Source organism: Sapajus apella, unplaced genomic scaffold (genome assembly GCF_009761245.1).
Source record: "Sapajus apella isolate SASKATOON/1434 unplaced genomic scaffold, GSC_monkey_1.0 scaffold41, whole genome shotgun sequence".
NCBI lineage: Eukaryota > Metazoa > Chordata > Mammalia > Primates > Cebidae > Sapajus > Sapajus apella.
This window is the reverse complement of record NW_022436981.1, coordinates 352742-370439: the sequence shown is the minus strand read 5'-3', so window position 1 is coordinate 370439 and position 17698 is coordinate 352742. Positions and strand designations below refer to the sequence as shown.

At 47.0% G+C, this 17698-nt stretch overlaps 1 protein-coding gene across 16 annotated transcripts in view; it reads left to right on the top strand.

Annotated features, from left to right (window-relative positions):
- Nucleotides 1-17698, top strand: part of TRERF1 (transcriptional regulating factor 1) — a 233789-nt gene that overhangs the window by 201799 nt on the left and 14292 nt on the right. For all 16 annotated transcript variants that reach the window (XM_032299404.1, XM_032299416.1, XM_032299415.1 and 13 more), the window contains 6 exons: nucleotides 931-997; nucleotides 2050-2189; nucleotides 2322-2425; nucleotides 4523-4598; nucleotides 13648-13736; nucleotides 16541-16654. In XM_032299404.1, the coding sequence (XP_032155295.1) occupies nucleotides 931-997; nucleotides 2050-2189; nucleotides 2322-2425; nucleotides 4523-4598; nucleotides 13648-13736; nucleotides 16541-16654 (590 nt within the window). The remainder of the gene's footprint in view (nucleotides 1-930; nucleotides 998-2049; nucleotides 2190-2321; nucleotides 2426-4522; nucleotides 4599-13647; nucleotides 13737-16540; nucleotides 16655-17698) is intronic.

Below are 17698 nucleotides of genomic sequence, written 5' to 3'. Positions count from 1 at the left end.
ACAAATGTGTAAAGTGATCACCAGTCTCTGGGATAAGGAAACAGTTGAAATGTTCACCCAGTTTCTAAGACAGCCCCCGATGATCGTGCAGGAGAGAAAAAATGAGACCAGGCGTGGTGGCTCATATAAGTAATCCCAGCGCTTTCGGAGGCCAAGGCAGGTGGATCACTTGAGGCCAGGATTTGAACACCAGCCTGGCCAACATGGTGACACCCCGTTGCTACTAAAAATACAAAAATTAGCCAGGCGTGGTGTCACGTGCCTGTAATTCCAGCTACTCAGGAAGCTGAGACAGGAGAATCACTTGAACGTGGGAGGCGGAAGTTGCAGTGAGCCGAGATCGCACCACTCCACTCCAGCCTGGGAGATAGAGCGAGACTCCCTCTCCAAAAAAAATAGCGGGACGTGGTGGCAGGCGCCTGAAGTCCCAGCTACTCGGCAGGCTAAGTCCAGGAGAATCCCTTGAACCCGAGAAGCAGAGGCTGCAGTGAGCTGAAATAGAGCCACTGCACTCCCACCTAGGCAAGGAGCGACACTGTCTCAAAAAGAAAAGAAAATATACTCAGTAGATGTACAAATAAGATTAGGCATTACATTTAAGATCAACCTTGACATTTTAGCGTGCTTTATAAAAATCAAGCACAGAGAGGCTAGGATCTCTTTCTGGCACAAGAAAAATTGCATAGAAATCATACCGCTTAGCCGACCATTGTGGGACAACTGGCTTCTTCTCTGTATGAGAAATGGGTAACCCTAAGTCATTTAGCTCTATACTCCACCCAGCTCCCTGGAAACTGTCAGGGGTAACTCTGGCAGGAGTTGAGTAGGAGAGGAGCCCTGTTATGGCTGGTTAGGTAACTGCTCATTTGCTTTAGTCTTTTTCAACATTCCTTCCCTGTTGACTAGTGACCTCTGATTTTTGTGTTTTAGACAGCATCGATGGCAGCAATGTGACGGTCACCCCAGGGCCTGGAGAGCAGACTGTGGATGTTGAACCGTAAGGAAAAGTCAATTACTCTTTAGAACAGAAGGCTTCACTTCTTGAGAAGTGTAGTTAATACTTTTGTAGTCAGAGGATTACACTGAGAAAGCAGTTGTAGAATTTGTAGGATCGTGGTTATTTCTTGAGTACTGTTGTTTCCCTACACAATAGTTGCCTGTATTCCAAGGCCTTTGCCAAAGACTAAAGGCATGGTCAAAGCATGAAGCCCTGTATTCAGAGAACCTAGCATCCCTATGTCTGGCTCTGCAGACAGCATGGTTGTAGCCATGTATTTTCTTATCCCCAGTGACCCGGAAGCATCTCCTTCGGGGTGGCTCATTCTTTAAAAGGCACCTTCTGAATGTCCTCATGTCCCCCCTCCCCTCCCTGACTCTTGGCCAGTCCTCCAAATGGGCTTGTTAAGTACTTTAATTTTGCTTGGGCAGTGGGTGGTGTTAGGAAAGGGAAAGGTGATTTATCTTCATGGGTAGACACAGAAAAGAGGCCAGGTGGTAGAGTGGTGAGTAGATTGAGTCAGGAATCAGAAAACCTGAGTTCCAACACCATTTTGTAATTTGATCTTGATCGAGTTAACCTTTCTAGGCTTTGGTTGACTCATCAAATTGGCATAATTATTACAGCCTTCTTACATCACAGATCTCTGTGAGGTTCGGATGGGATAATGTCTGTGAAAGGGATCTGAAAGAGAGAAAAAAATGAAACGAATTGCTTTGTGTTTCCCCCATTTTTGTGGTTAAATGGCACCATTAGCCATGCTCTGGGAAACTGTTCTCTTGGAATTAATCACCCTCCCGTTCCCATTTACAGGAAGCTGTAGAAGCCCCAGGCCGGCTGCTCCCTTGCTCCTAAAATATTCCTCCCCAATCTTAAGGCTGTTCCTTATCCCAGTGAAAAAGCCATGCCTGGAATCTTAGGGTCATACTGTGAGGAAATGCCCCTGCGTTCTTGAAGAAAGAACTAGTTTCCCTCTTTTTCAAGTTCCTGACAGTTGCCCTTGGCCTGGGCCATCAAATTAAAGACCACACTGTTGTTCTTGTCATTTAAAGACGCATCAACATTGGCTTGAGATTCCAAGCAGAAATCCCCGAACTCCAAGATATCTCTGCCCTGGCCCAGGACACACACAAGGCCACACTGGTATGGAAGCCCTGGCCAGAGCTAGAAAACCATGACCTCCAGCAAAGAGGTATTGGCACATGGGAAGAGCTGGGCGGGAGAGGTTTGATTCTCTCACTGGGATCACTGGCTCTGGGATTGGTGTGTTTTCCGTGACACTGAACTCTCTCTGATTCACCGGTTTCTCCTTATTCCCAAACAGTGGAGAATCTTCTGAATTTGTGCTGTTCAAGCGCGTTGCCAGGTGGAGGGACCAATTCTGAATTTGCTTTGCACTCTCTCTTTGAGGCCAAAGGTGATGTGATGGTAAGGAACCATGAAAAAAGAGTACTCTTTACAAATTCCTAAAGAGTATTTTCCCAAGTTTCAATATTGTCTAGCATACCATGCAACCAATTCATAATGACCAATCAGTGCATGATGACCAATCAGCATGCCTCCCTATTCCTTCTCTCAGGGAGTAGGTCAGGATATTAAAGACTGTAGAAAAAAATTTCCGGTTGGACTTCAGTTTCCACCTCTGTTCCTAAAGTTAGAACTGTGGGTATAACTGTCCTAGGAAATCAGAATTCCTTTTCCTCATCTTGCATTTCACATCAGAAAACCAAGTCTCTAGTGATGGAGGTAGACGACTTTACTGAAACAGAAGTTGGTCTAAAATAGCCTATCTACTCTGCTGATTCTTCTTCCCTGCTATGGAAATCATCCACAGTTTGATGTTTATAGCACTCTTTTCTCCTCTAACCAAAATAAAATGTTTCCTGTTCACCAACTGGTTCCATTTTCCCACTTTTAACACAGTTCTGCTGATGTTCCCAAACCCATGTCTTGGTGCTGTCTTCCCAAAATCTCAGCTAACAGTTGACCTGCTCAATCTGAACTTCCCTTTTTTTTTTTTTTTAATGGGGTCTCGCTGTGTCACCGAGGCTGGAGTGCAATGGCACAATCTCAGCTCACTACAACCTCTGCCTCCCAGGTTCAAGTGATTCTCCTGCCTCAGCCTCCCGAGAGTAGCTGGGATTACAGGCATGCACCACCACACCTGGCTAGTTTTTGTATTTTCAGCAGAGACCAGGTTTCACCATGCTGGCCAGGCCAGTCTCGAACTCCTGACCTCAGGTGATCCTCCCACCTTGGCATCCCAAAGTGCTAGGATTACAGGCCCCTGACCTCAACCTGGACTTCTGGCTAGATCACTCAATCACTAACCTCTGTTTCCCCTTTGTATAAATACATGGTAGTAGATCTAGCTTCCTGCATTTTGATTTTATGAAAATGTGAAAATAAATGTCCCAATACTATGCTACCCTTCAAGTGTTTCCTAGAATGCTGGAGAATTGTCCTTAACCCTTTGAGATCAGTGTGGCAGAGTAGCACTTCTCAAGCTTTTAATGTGCAAACACATCATCTGAGGAATCTTGTTTAAAATGCAGATTCTGATTCAGGGGGTTGGGAGGAGGGCCCAGGTTCTGCCTTTCTGACCAGCTCCCAGGTGAGGCAGGTATTCCTGTTCTATGGACCACATTTGGAGTAGCAAGATTCCAGGCCTTGCTCTTCCTGGAAACTATCTGCTGTTCAACTCTGCCTGCAGCATCTTTTAAAAAGCTACCAAGGGCCAGGCGTGGTGGCTCACGCCTGTAATCCCAGCACTTTGGGAGGCCAAGGCAGGCAGATCACGAGGTCAGGAGATCAAGACCATCCTAGCCAACATGGTGAAACCCCATCTCTACTAAAAATACAAAAAATTAGCTGGGCATGGTGGTGTGTGCCTGTAATCCCAGCTACTCGGGAGGCTGAGGCAGGAGAATTGCTTGAAACCGGAAAAGGGAAGTTGCAGTGAGCCGAGATCGCACCACTGCACTCCAGCCTGGCCTGGCGATAGAACGAGATTCTGTCTCAAAAAAAAAAAGCTCCCGAGGCTGATCTGAAGCAGTTTATTTAGCCAGGCTCTCTTGAAGGATGGTATATATGTAGTAAGTTATTACTGATACAGCTATTGATGTTCAGTTGTAATGAAACACAAGTTTTCTGTAAAACAGTTACAGATCAACTATTCATTTCCTCGGAAGCTCTGCCTAGAGACTCAGCCTCCAGTCAGAGGAGGCCCCACTCATCTCTGGGACTGGTGGGATTTTACCAGGGAAGAGTCAGGTCTTTCTGTTTTCCCGTGACATGAATAACTAGCTTCAGGCATGGAGTGGGAGGGTGTTAGAATGAGACTCTTACTGGGTGCCGAACAGACATGAAACCCTAGTTAGGGTAAGTCTCCCTCTGGGTTTCCTTCCAGTGCCCCCGCCCTGGCCTCTGCAGTGCTAACCCCTTTTCCCCTTTGGGTAGATGGTCTCCCTAGGACACACAGACCTGTTAACTGACTCTGGCCTTTTCTCTCCCCTGGGTCTACAGGTTGCTCTGGAAATGCTGCTGCTGCGGAAGCCGGTCAGGTTAAAATGTCATCCTTTAGCAAATTACCACTATGCTGGTAGGTTGCCAGGAGCCCTGTGCCCTGTTGCCTCCTGCCAGTGGGCTGCCTGCATGTTTGGTTGTGTCACTTTCTAGTAATGGATAACACCAGTTCTGTCCTAATAACCACTTGTGATCTCAAGGTCTCCAAGGGCAGAGCTATGTCTGTTGCTTTGGCACTGTTGCCATCTGTCTGTGTAGGCTCCTGCCCCTTGTGGGTATGCCAAGACCTGGGTGATACTGGACAGTGCCTGCACGTGTGGCAGGGAGACCGGTGCATGAGACCAGAGAGAGCCACAGAAGGTACAGCACCACTCTGGCAACAGCAGCCCCCCGGCTTTGGAATCAGTAGCCATGGGTTCAGATCCTGCTGTACCCCTTGACCAAGTCCTGTGGCCTTTTGCAGCCTTGGTTTTCTCACTTGTAAAATAAGACTTGTATTCCATCCCTTGTAGTGGTTTTGTGGGATGAGAGATGGTATATGTAGCCCAATGCCTGGCACATCCTAGTAGTACTTATTATTCATTTGTCCAACAATTATTTTTTGAACACTTACTGTGTCCAAGGGACTTGGTAAACACTGAGATGCATCAGTGACTACAACAGACATGGACAGAGTCCTACCTCATGTGGCTCAGAGTCTGAGGAGGAGGCAGATATTAAATCATGGATCACACTAATGACAGGGAAAGATTTCATCCACAGAGGGTTGTGTATGTGAATTAATACTAGTACCACAGTAAGAGGTAAGTAGAAGACTCCTTTGAGATTTAAATGTAGTGAGAATCGTGAAGAGCAAAGGAAATAGGTCGGGGAGCCTAAGAGGTGACTGGTGACACCGAGGTCAACATTTTCATTTCCATGCATTCTGGTAGAACTGTCTCCTTCTGAGGGTATTTCAGAGGGGGCTGAATTTTCAGTGCCTCTTGATTTTTAATCACTTGAGGGTTTCTTTGGTGCTCTGGGAAGACCCTGCCTAGGCAGGTTGTAAATATGTGGGCTTGGGGACCAAGCTATACCTTTTCCAATCTTTGGTCTCGGCAGCCAGGTGAGTGCTTCTTCACAAATACTGGCTTTCCTTCTCTACCGCTACTTGCCTCACCTACTGTGCTTTGCCTTTTTCATGAGCAAGCCTTCCTGCGTGTCATCATAAGGTAGACCTCAAAGCCCCTCATCTAGGCACAGTAAGCCCAAGACGTCTGCCTGTAGGTCACTCCCGGAACTAGGCCAGTACAGAGTGGACACATGGGATAAGAAATTCATCACTTCTCTGGTAGCCTAAAGGAGCCAGCTGCTTAATATTGTCTCTGTCATTTCCTGCTTGGTGTCTGCCCCAAATGTGGGTAGAAAGATGTAGGAGTTCTCCCTAATCTGCCATGGAAACTGTTGAGTCCTCTCTCTTAATAGTTTCCAGCATCATCTGCTGCCCATTGAACGCTGACAGGCTGTCCAGCCAGCTAGAGCCTGTCTCAAGCTTCTTTTCATGACGGGTGGGACGGTGTGTTGGCTAAAAGGAGCTTCCCAACCAAGTGCTGTGAGATGATGCTGCCCTCAGTCCTCAGAGTGGCTGTGATCACCAGAGCCTCTGGGCTGGTCAGCTTCAGCCGTGAGCAACTTCATCTGGGACACAGCTCTCCTCTGCTTCTTCCAAGTGTCCCAAACAAGTATCATTTTATGTGCATCATGACATTAAAAAGGTCAGAAAGCTATGTACTAGGAGCCACACCTAGTCAAACAAAATCAAAACAAAATAAAAACACTGAAGTCTTAACCAAAAACTGTGAAACAAGAGGGCCCTAAATTCTGCTACAATTACTTGATCTCTTGAGGTTAGGGATTTCTAGCTAATCCCTTGCCTATCCCCTGCCACCTTCCCCAGCAGGCAGACCAGGAAGGATTCTGCTGTTTTCTGGAATCATTTCAATCCTCGGAGGCAAAAGAGGTAGAGCTGAGCTGTGAAGGGTTGACATCCCCAAGAGAAGGGTACCCACCTATGTCTGCCAGTCACTTGCTTTCTCCAGGAAGAGATCATAGACTGGGACCCAGAGAATTTTCTAGAAGTATAACCAAAAAGGGCAGAGGTCACTGGTCTCTAAAGTCTGACCCAAAACCATCTCCTTAACAGTTTCCTTCTAACCCATAGGGGAGCAGCGGAGTCTTCCCCATCACATGCCCCAGCCACCACCTCCCTCCCCAACTGCTGAGCCCCCCACCATTTGCTTCCTGGGTATCAGTGAATCCCATCTCCTTGGCCCTCATTCTGCCTTGGCCTTTGTGCCTGAGCCCTGTTGGGTTGCTCTCCAGTACTGAATTCCTGTTGGCTTAATTGCCACCTTGCTGGGACCCTATCTTCTGGATCTCCGTTGGCTCCCGACTCTGTGGCTGTGACCAGTGTCACCCACCCTGAGTCCCAGCCCTGAATTTGCTCTCCAGAATCCTAGTTATCTAGAGAGGGAGTTCAGCTCTCCCAAGCCTGCCTGAGCCTGTCCGTGTCAGGGAGGGAGGCTGTAAGTTTGGGGAGAAAGACAAAGACACAGGCCTCCGAAAATCACTTCCTTACTTTACTCATTATCTTCCCTTTCCCACCCATTGCAAGCCATTGAGAAAAGGAAAAAGTGACCAGTGCTGGGACCAAGGAGAGATGTGCTGTGGGGGAAGGACCAGTGTGGTGGGCATCTCGTCCAGATCTAAGGGTTGCTTGCCAAGGCCACATGAACCCTCTATGGGATCCTCAGAGGAAGGTGCTGTTGCACTGGCTCCTGGCGCTCAACCCACACAAGGATGCACAGTCCAGCCCTCTGTGGCGCTCAGCACCCTCCCACCCATGTGTGGTGAGCAGTTGTGTACAACGGTTCCTAGTTAGCCCTTGGGTTGGGAAGGGCCGAGCGTGGGGGAGTCAGGGTGGAGAAGAAGCCTGGTTGCAATTAGAGGGATTGCAGCTTGCTTGGTTTTTTTCAGTCAACTGGTCATTCCTGCAGATGGATGGAGAGTGGAGGGGGTGTTAGAACTGACCCTGGCTTCTTGGCAAGCATTCAACAGAGGCTGCTATCGGTCCTGAGCACAGCCCAAACACCTATTCAGTCCTGAAAACCCTGACGTGAGGTGTGGAGCTGGAGGAGACCTAGAGGAAATACTCATTCCGTTGGAGAGGGCTGGTCTCTTCTGGCTTGGAAGCTGCCCCAGTTAGATGAGGAGACAGAATTACATACTCAAGAGAATAATTTGCAAGAGCACAGCTGTGATTTCATTTTCCAGGCATCCTTAGCCTGTGTCTCTATCTAGACAGTGGTTCCCTCAAGCATATGACTGAGTTAAAACTCTTTTACCTTGCCTGACACGACACTGATTTAAATTTTTAAAAATTTCTTAGTGGACAAACTCAAATTCTGGATTCAGATTGAGGCTTCCCCCTTTTTGCCCACAGAGAAAACTTTGGTAGCAACCTGCTTCACCTTGTACCCTGAAAAAAAATTACTCAACCTTCACCCACTACTGAAAACCCTGTGTGGAAATGAAAATCTGATATAAAAACAGTCCTTCTTCTACAATGAACGTGTCTGTCTTGTGTAACTACAAAACATTATCCGTGGGGCCAAGCACAGTGGCTCATGCCTATAATCCCAGAACTTTGGGAGGCCAAGGTGGGCAGATCGCTTGAGTTCAGGAGTTCAAGACGAGTCTGGCCAACACGGTGAAACCCTATCTCTACTAAAAGTACACAAATTAGCCGGGCATGGTGGCGCATCCCTGTAATCTCAGCTACTTGGGTGGATGAGGCAGGAGAGTTGCCTGAACCCGAGAGGCGTAGGCTGCAGTGAGTTGAGATCACACCACTGCACTCCAGCCTGGGCCACAGAGTGAGACGCTGTCTCAAAAAAAATAATAATAATAATCAATGTAAGTTTTAAGAAAGACAGAACGGCCCTCTAAAAGATACTGTGTCCAAACTTTCTCTCACCCCTCCATGTCTCTTTTTAATTGCCTGGTTTCACTATAGATTGCCCCCAGATTAGCCACAGTCCGGAGCCTGTTTCCCGGCAACCGAAGGTCAGAACAGCTTTCCTCCGGATACTGTTCCAGCAGCGTTTCATCCAGTTAATTAGGTTCTTTGTAATTAGCCTTAATCGTCTTGTTAGGGGCCACTGCTGGTAATAGCCCAATAGCCAGGAATCCCCAGGTAGAACAAATGAGTGCCGGAGGACTGTCAACCCAGGAACCCTATGTGCATGCTGAATGGGCAGCAGAGATCCTAGAGAGAAGGGAGGGGGGGGGCGGGGGGGGCAGCTGAAGGAAAGGGGAGGATTGGAGGCAACCCTTTGCTTCGGCTTTGTATTTTATCCTGGACTTTGTCCAAGATACAGGATCCAAGAAAGGCCGGCTTAGAATCTTGTCTAAGAATGAGGAACATGTCCCTGTCAGACAGACTCGAGGGAAGAGAGACACCTGAGCCTTTCCTTAACTTCAGATTACAGAGGGATTTTGGAGGCAGGAAGGAGAAGACTATGGATATTATAAGCAGCCAGGAGTGAGACTGTGGGATAAGAAATCCACAGAACAAGGAGCAGGTGGTCTTGAATGCCACTGTCCACATATCAGCAGGGGCAGCCTGTGTCTCATAGCCGTGGGCTGATTTGGAATCTGCTCTCCAAGTGGCCAGTGAAGGTTCAAAACATGTCCTGAACTCTTAGGACCAAACCTGCCAGTCACAGGTTTGACCTGTATCAGTCACAGGCTGACCAAACCTGTCAGCCACCATCCCCATGTCATGTGGGGAAACTTAGCTTCAGAGAAGTTAAGTGGCAGAACCAGGTTCACAACCTAAGGTGACTAAATTCACCCTTTTTATCACAGTTCAGTGATACTATTTGGGGCAGACACACTCATGTTGTTTATCTGTCCTTAGCCTGGTGGAGTTCAATCCAAGAGCCCAGGGATAGACTGTCAGTCTCAGAGGGCAATCTTGTGATTAGGAAGCCAGCTGTAGTGTGAGAATGGTTTCGTTGCCCGGACAAGCCTCTGTCCCTCGCTTTGTGGACACCCTGTTGGACAGACACTAACACATGCACACACAGAGGGTTGTCATTTGCACCAAAGCACAGACCCTAGGACTATGCAGAAGAGCCACCTCTTACTCTCTAAGACCATGCTCCCCGACACAGCCCTGCATCCCTTGGAATGGAGAGTGACATAGAGGGACAGGGAGAACATGCAGCCCACGCCAGCTCAGGACGAGTTGTACAGAGTGCACGTTCTGGAATCATGAAGGCTTCAAATCCTATGACAGAGCAGCAGTCTTAAACCGCCAGGAGTCAGCAGGGAGAAGGTCTCCTTTCCCCATGAGGTTTGGGATCTCTCCTAACAGATGGGCCAGGAAGTTACTTCACCTGTGGAGTTGCATCTGGCAAGCAATTTGGAAACATGAAGGGACATGCTTCTCAGAAATCAACAGGCCTGGGAACTGAACACTGCTTTTGGGGCCAGAAATCTGGTAGTGAGCCTAGCAGGCAGAAAGAAGTATATCCACAGGCCGGGTGTGGTGGCTCACACCTATAATCCTAGCACTTTGGGAGGCCGAGGTGGGTGGATCACATGAGGTCAGGAGTTCAAGACCAGCCTGGCCATCATGGGGAAACCCCATCTTAAAATAAAATAAAAAATAAAAAATGAAAGAAGTATATCCACTGCAGACAGGCTGAGAAGGCTGGGTGGCCCTGTTAGTGTCTTGTCGTGTCTCAGAGCTGCACTATAACTTAGGAAACTGATGGTCTGGCTGATATTGGAAAGAATTATCATTGATCTAGTTGAGGGCTTCATCAGCACAATGTCCCCTGATTCCCTATTGGAGATGCAGCCAAGGGCCATGCAGACTGTGGACCTGCAGCAGGTCAGCAGAGCAGCCTCTGTGTAAGCCTGCATGAATCAGCTGGTGTGACAGACTGCCATTGTAGTCTTCCTTCCATTGTTATCTTTCTGAACTCTCTTACCCGTTTGCTCTTTTGGTGGATACCTAAAAGGAACCATGACTGTTTGTTGTTCAGCTGAATTGTTGGTTATTCCTTTTTGTGTCCCTCTTTCTGCCTCTGTTCCTGGGTAAGGAGACCCCAAGGCTTTGAATGTTGGATAGAATTTGAAGAATGGCGATGGAAGTGCTATAGAGCCTTAAATCCCACCAACCCCCTGTGCTCACATGCACTCCGGCAAGGATTCTCCAAGCCCCCAGGCCCCCTGAGGCTCCCCTGTTGCTGTGATCTGCACAGCCAGAGCTGTCCAGTCCTCTGGAACCCATGGAAGATGGCTCCCTTCTGCTGAGGATTCATGGGAAAGCTACTTTCCTCCTAGAAGTAGAGATAAGTTTGCAGCTGGGCACAGTGGCTCATACCTGTAATCCTAGCACTTTGGGAGGCTGAGCCAGGCAGATCACTTGAGGTTTGGCGTTCAAGACCAGCCTGGCCAACTTGATAATACCCTGTCTCTACTAAAAATACAAAAATTAGCTGGGCATGGCAGCACGCACCTGTAATCTCAGCTACTCAAGACACTGAGGCAAGAGAATCACTTGAACCCAGGAGGCGGAGGTTGCAGTGAGCCAAGATCTCACCACTGCACTCCAGCCTGGAAAACAGAGCAAGACTCCATCTCCCCACCCAAAAAAAAAAAAAAAAAAAATTATGTATATGTTTGCAAACCAAATACATTGGGTGGTGGCCCTGCTTTTGTAGAAGTCTGACCCAGCCCAGCTGTGGAGAGCATATTCTGAGTCTGGAGCCAAAGCTCCTGGCTTGAGGACCCATCAAGGAGTCATACAAGGAAGTTGTTTATTTCAGAAATGTGAGTTTACATCACTGAACCACATACTCTCCTAAGGACCCTAGGCTCCCCATCTGTGGTCTAAGGAGGCCCCTGCCTGCCCAGAGCAGTTTCACCTGATTCACTTATTTTGGCCAAATACTACAAGGGAAGAGGCAATTAGAGTTTCCTGTACTACAGCCCCACCAGTTGACCATAGCAAAATGGAAGCTTGGACTTGCCGGGAATGGGAGGAATGATATTATGGTTTGGGGTACCAGAGCTCTGAGAAGTGTAGTGAGGTCAAAGCCTTGGCCTAATAGAATCCAAAGAATAAGAGATGTGAAAATTCAGCAGGCCAGAAGAACAAGACTGAGTTTTCCTGAACCAGCCTCAGTGGTTGAACCTTCCCTAGAGCCCCCAGAAATAGGAGTCCCCTTAGAAGTAAGCCTTATTTGTTGCCCTAAACAAGCCAGTACCATTTTATATTATATATATATATTATATATATATATATATATTTTTTTTTTTTTTTTGAGACGGAGTTTCGCTCTTGTTACCCAGGCTGGAGCGCAATGGCGCGATCTCGGCTCACCGCAACCTCCGCCTCCTGGGTTCAGGCAATTCTCCTGCCCCAGCCTCCTGAGTCAATGGGATTACAGGCACGCGCCACCATGCCCAGCTGATTTTTTGTAGTTTTAGTAGAGACGGGGTTTCATCATGTTGACCAGGATGGTTTCGATCTCTTGACCTCGTGATCCATCCGCCTCGGCCTCCCAAAGTGCTGGGATTACAGGCGTGAGCCACCGCGCCCGGCCCATTTTATATTATTATCTGCATATCCTGCTTTCTTTCTTGGAGGAAAAAAACATAAATATCAGGTTTAGCCAGTAAGACATATGCAGCAGCCCAGCAGTGAAGCCTCTCCCTCTTCAGTCAGCAAATCTGTCAAGAACTGGCTCCACTCACCTCTCCAGCCTCATCTGCTACTACTGGAACCTTATACTGGAACCAGATTAGATTACTAGTTGTTCTTTAAAAACCTCCATTTCCTCATCTGTCAAATGGGCTCATCATCATCATAATCTTACAGGATTGTTAATAGAACCTAATGATGAATAACTGAAGTACTTAGAACGGGGCATATAGTAAGCACTTAGAAATGTTAATGCTGGCCGGGCGCGGTGGCTTATGCCTGTAATCCCAGCACTTTGGGAGGCCAAGGCGGGCAGATCACCTGAGGCTGGGAGTTCAAGACCAGTCTGACCAACATGGAGAAACCCCGTCTCTACTAAAAACACAAAATTAGCTGGGCATGGTGGCACATGTCTGTAATTCAAGCTATTCAGGAGGCTGAGGCAGGAGAATCACTTGAATCCAGGAGATGGAGGTTGCAGTGAGCCAAAATCGTGCCATTGCACTCCAGCCTGGGCAACAAGAGCAAAACTCCATCGCAAAAAAAAAAAAAAAAAAATAGAAATGTTAATGCTATTTTTTCCTAGCACAGCATCTTGCTTATAATATGCACCTAATAAATATCTGTTGAATGAATGGCTGAAGTGCATGACTTCCCTCTTGCCTCTGACTTTGCACATCCTGCTTCCTCTCCCCAGAATACTCTTCCATCTCCTTATTGTCTGACTTGCTTCTATATAACCTTTAAAACTCAACTCAGATGTTTTCTTTACCTGGAATCCTTCCTGGCTGCTCTGGTCCTAACCTAAGGGTGGTGTTTCCCCTATGTGCCCCACTGGCATCTCACCTTTACCTGAATAATTATAGTTACCACCTTGAACGTCATGGCCTCCTGGTTTGTCTCCCAAGTAGATTGTGGGCATCTTGAGAGTGGAGGGTGAATCCGTCCACACCCTGAAGGGTACTTGCTACATGAATGTTTTTATTGGTGAATATAATAATTGTGTTAAAACCGTACCTAAAATTTGTTGAATGCTCACTGTTCCCCCGTGATTATGCTGGGAATTTTTTTGCATTATCTTCTTTAACTTTCACAAAAATCCTAATCAGTGGAGGCAATTATAATTATTCCCATTTGTAGGTAACAAAAAAGGCTTAGAATGAGTAACTTGCCAAGGTCAACGCCATAGCTGGGATTTGAACCCAGGTGTCAAAGCTCCTAACCATTATATCACACTATCTTTTTGTTCAAATGGGAGTTTGGTATGCATTATATCACAGTTGTATTTTGTAACTTAGCTAAATGAACCAACAACTAAAAACGGGAAACTGTGAGTTGTTCTTATGAGGTTTGTGTTTCGTTGTAGGTTCGGACAAGTGGACCTCCCTAGAAAGAAAACTGTTTAACAAAGCACTAGCCACTTACAGCAAAGACTTTATTTTTGTACAGAAGATGGTAAGCATGATTTTTCCCACTGCCGCCTTGAAATTAAATTTGGGAAATTGTACACAAAAATATTTAGAACTATTTGGTTACTGGTTTAAGATACTTACAAAGAGGATGTCTTCCACATTCGCTGGTGAGGGTGGTAGGGAATATAGGGGTGGTGTGGCCCCAGTGTTAGGAGTGTGGCAGGGAGAGGACACGGAAAAGAAGGCATAGATTATCTGGACACTGCAGTGGTGTGGGGTTATTTTCTAACTTAATAAAAATGTGTAATTCATAATTCTATTAGAATAGCTAGAACTCGGGCTCCTGGTTCACAATTTACATAATTTTATTTATTAATTAATTTATTTATTTATTTTTGAGACAGAGTTTCACTCTGTCACCCAGGCTGGAGTTCAGTGGCATGATCTTGGCTCACTGCAGCCTCCACCTCCTGAGTTCAAGCGATTCTCCTGCCTTAGCCTCTAGGGTAGCTGGGATTACAGGCATGCACCACCACACCTGGCTAAGCTTTGTATTTTTAGTAGAGACGGGGTTTCATCATGTTGGCTAGGCTGGTCTTGAACTCCTGACCTCAAGTGATCTACCTCCTTCAGCCTCCCAAAGTGCTGGGATTACAGGTGTGAGCCACCACACCTGGCCATACATAATTTATTTTATGTATATTTGACAAACCTATCACATTTCTGACAGAATTTCTTTCTGGGAAACTGGGGAAAGGAGAACGTGTGGCCTCCCTCTACCCAGTAGCAGAGTTTCTGGTGTTATAATGACAGTAATAATAAAAATACCTTGCATATACAGCATTTTAAAGCAAAATAAAACTTGCGCATAGATGAAATAGCACTTTATGCAACAGATAAACATTGACTTTATTGGCTAAGAGGTGGTTTAGCGTAAAAAATTAAAACCATTCAAAGAGTGTTTCAACATATTGATGAATGATGGAGCCATATTGTGTTAAAGACAGTTAAGGCTGTTCAGGTACACAGAGAACAGGGCCACCGGTGACAGTGCCCACTGACTCCTGGCTGGGACAGATGGTCCTTGGAGGTGTCTAGGGTGGCATTTCTCTTGTCGTCAGTCTAGGGCCTTGCCTGGACAAACATGAGAAGCAGGAGGACTTTGTCTCTGACTTTCCTCTGACTCCGTATCTGCATTTGCACCTGCCTTGCCCTTTGCAGCCACCATACCTTTGCTGCCCTGTGTGCCCGGCAGCTCTCATGCTCCATCTTTCTTGAGTCACCCTCCCCCCAGGACTGGTCTGGCATAGACCTCAATCCTTGAAGGCCCCACACTATGGTCTATGATGGATTCGTGTATTGAGCTTACCCGGCAACGTGGGTTTTAACCCAGGGCCCTCTGGGATGGACACCATCCTCTCTCCCTCGGATGATTCTAGTGTGGAAATTCCAGGTGTTGGGGATGAGAAGGGGACAACTTTGAGGAGACAGGACTTGGTGCCCCTCTCATCTCACCATGTAGGTGGCCTTGTTCCCACCCTCAAAGGTAAGGCCAGCCTTTAATCTGAATCCAGCAAACCCACATTATTACACCTCAGCTGATCGCAGAGCATATAAACTAAACAAAGGAATGTTTTTGCCTTGAGATGCATAGACCTTTGCCTCTTTGAGGTTGAAAAGGGCAAGGCCCATTTCCTGCGAAACCTAATCTCTGTCATCATAACTTTTGCCTTATATTCCTAGTCTATTGCTAAGGAACATTTCTCATAAGCAGATTTTGAAGGTCAAGTTAGAGCCATTCAAGCATATTAAATGAAAAAGCAGCTGCTTTATGGGTTAAAAAAAAATGAGTAAGTCTGTAAGGACTGATCTGAAAAAATCTCCAAGCCATATTACGAAAACAATCAAGTTGCAAAGCAGTATTTATAGTGTTTTCTGAGGAAGGATGGTGGAGGGAAGGAATATATTTGTGTGTGTGTTGGCTGGTACATGCCTTAAAAAGTTCTGGAATGAGGCTGGGTGTGTTGACTCCTGCCTATAGTGCCAGCACTGTGGGAGGCCGAGCCAGGAGGATCACTTGAGGTCAGGAGTTTGAGATCAGCCTGGCCAACATGGTGAAACCCCATCTCTACTAAAAATATGAAAAAATGAGCTGGGTGTGGTGGTGGGTGCCTGTAATACCAGCTACTCAGGAGGCTAAGGCAGGAGAATCGCTTGAATCCTGGAGATGGAGATTACAGTGAGCCATGATCACGCCACTGCACTCCAGCCTGGGCAACAAAGTGAGACTTCATCTTAAAAAAAAAAAAAAATTCTGGGCCAGGCGCGGTGCCTCACACCTGTAATCCCAGCACTTTGGGAGGCCGAGGCGGGCGGATCATGAGGTCAAGAGATGGAGACCATCCTGGTCAACATGGTGAAACCCCGTCTCTACTAAAAATACAAAAAAATTAGCTGGGCGTGGTGGCGCGTGCCTGTGGTCCCAGCTACTCGGGAGACTGAGGCAGGAGAACTGCTTGAACCCAGGAGACGGAGGTTGCAGTGAGTCGAGGTCACGCCACTGCACTCCAGCCTGGCGCCTGGTGACAGAGTGAGACTGTCTCAAAAAAAAAAAAAAAAAGTAAGAAAAAATTCTGGAAGGATAAGAAATTAACGCAGGGGGCTACCTGTATTGCATGGTGAGGGGTGAGGACAGGCATGGGAAGGAGGCCTTTCACTGTGTACCTTTTTCTTTTGAACTGTATAAACTTATTTATTACCTATTATAAAATTAAATATTCAAAAAATCTTGCTGCCTTTGCTCTCTGCCCACTGCTAGAGCTAACCTTGAGCTCTCTTTCCTGGCAGGTGAAGTCCAAGACGGTGGCTCAGTGTGTGGAGTACTACTACACGTGGAAAAAGATCATGCGGCTGGGGCGGAAACACCGGACACGCCTGGCAGAAATCATCGACGACTGCGTGGTGAGTAGAGCTGCTAAGCCATTGCTTGTGCTGGCGCAGCTCCCACCCCAGGCCCGGGTTAGTAAGTGGCTGGTTTTTGGTTTGGCTTTGCTGCCAAGATAGCCAGAGTAAGTGACAACAGCCCAGCTCCCCTGCAGGATTCAGGACCTGCCCTCCTGAGTAGGTAGAGGAAAGGTGTCCATAGGTTTGGCCTGTAGCTCAGTGTTCAGATACAGAGGTGAGGGCTAGCGCCCACTTCAAGGCAGCTAGGAGCCAGAAGAGTTAAACCAAGGATGGTCCCAGCCTTGGCTTTGTTGGTTTATGATTGGGTGTCCTGACCCCCTGGAATACTCTTTTCTGATCTTCCCATGTCATAGATGCTACTGACCTGAGACCATAATGTGCCTCAGAAAGGGGCCCTGGGATTTTGCCACAGTCTGTAAAGCATGAGCAAGAGGAGCTTTGACCTGTAGGTAGTGCCAGGAACCCTCCATCACTGAGGAGCTAATTCACTGCATGTAGATGATACTAATCCTTACATCACCATTCATCCCTGGGATTGATTTCCTTCATTAGCACACAGTCCATGGTCAACTGCACATTAAGTACGTACCAATGACCCAACAAGACCTAACTTGTCTCTGAACCCTTATGTGTGGCTTTGATGATTACTATCACTTGTGATCCTTGTAATTAACTTTCCACCCTGCATCTATAGCCACGGGAAATCTCCTTTTTATACTCTGTGGAAAACATTACCACCTACCATATTTGTGTATATAAAAATTATGTCTTGGCCGGGCGTGATGGCTTACGCCTGAGAGGCTGAGATGGGGGGATCACAAGGTCAAGAGATCGAGACCATCCTGGCCAACATGGTGAAACCCCATTTCTACTAAAAATACAAAAAAATTAGCTGGGCATGCTAGAGGTGGGGCGGGTTCCAGTGAGCCAAGATCACGCCACTGCACTCCAGCCTGACAACCTCAAAAAAAAAAAATTGTGTCTTCCAACATTACTAAACTCTAGCTTCTGTCACCATCAATGGAAGTACTGGGAATTCAT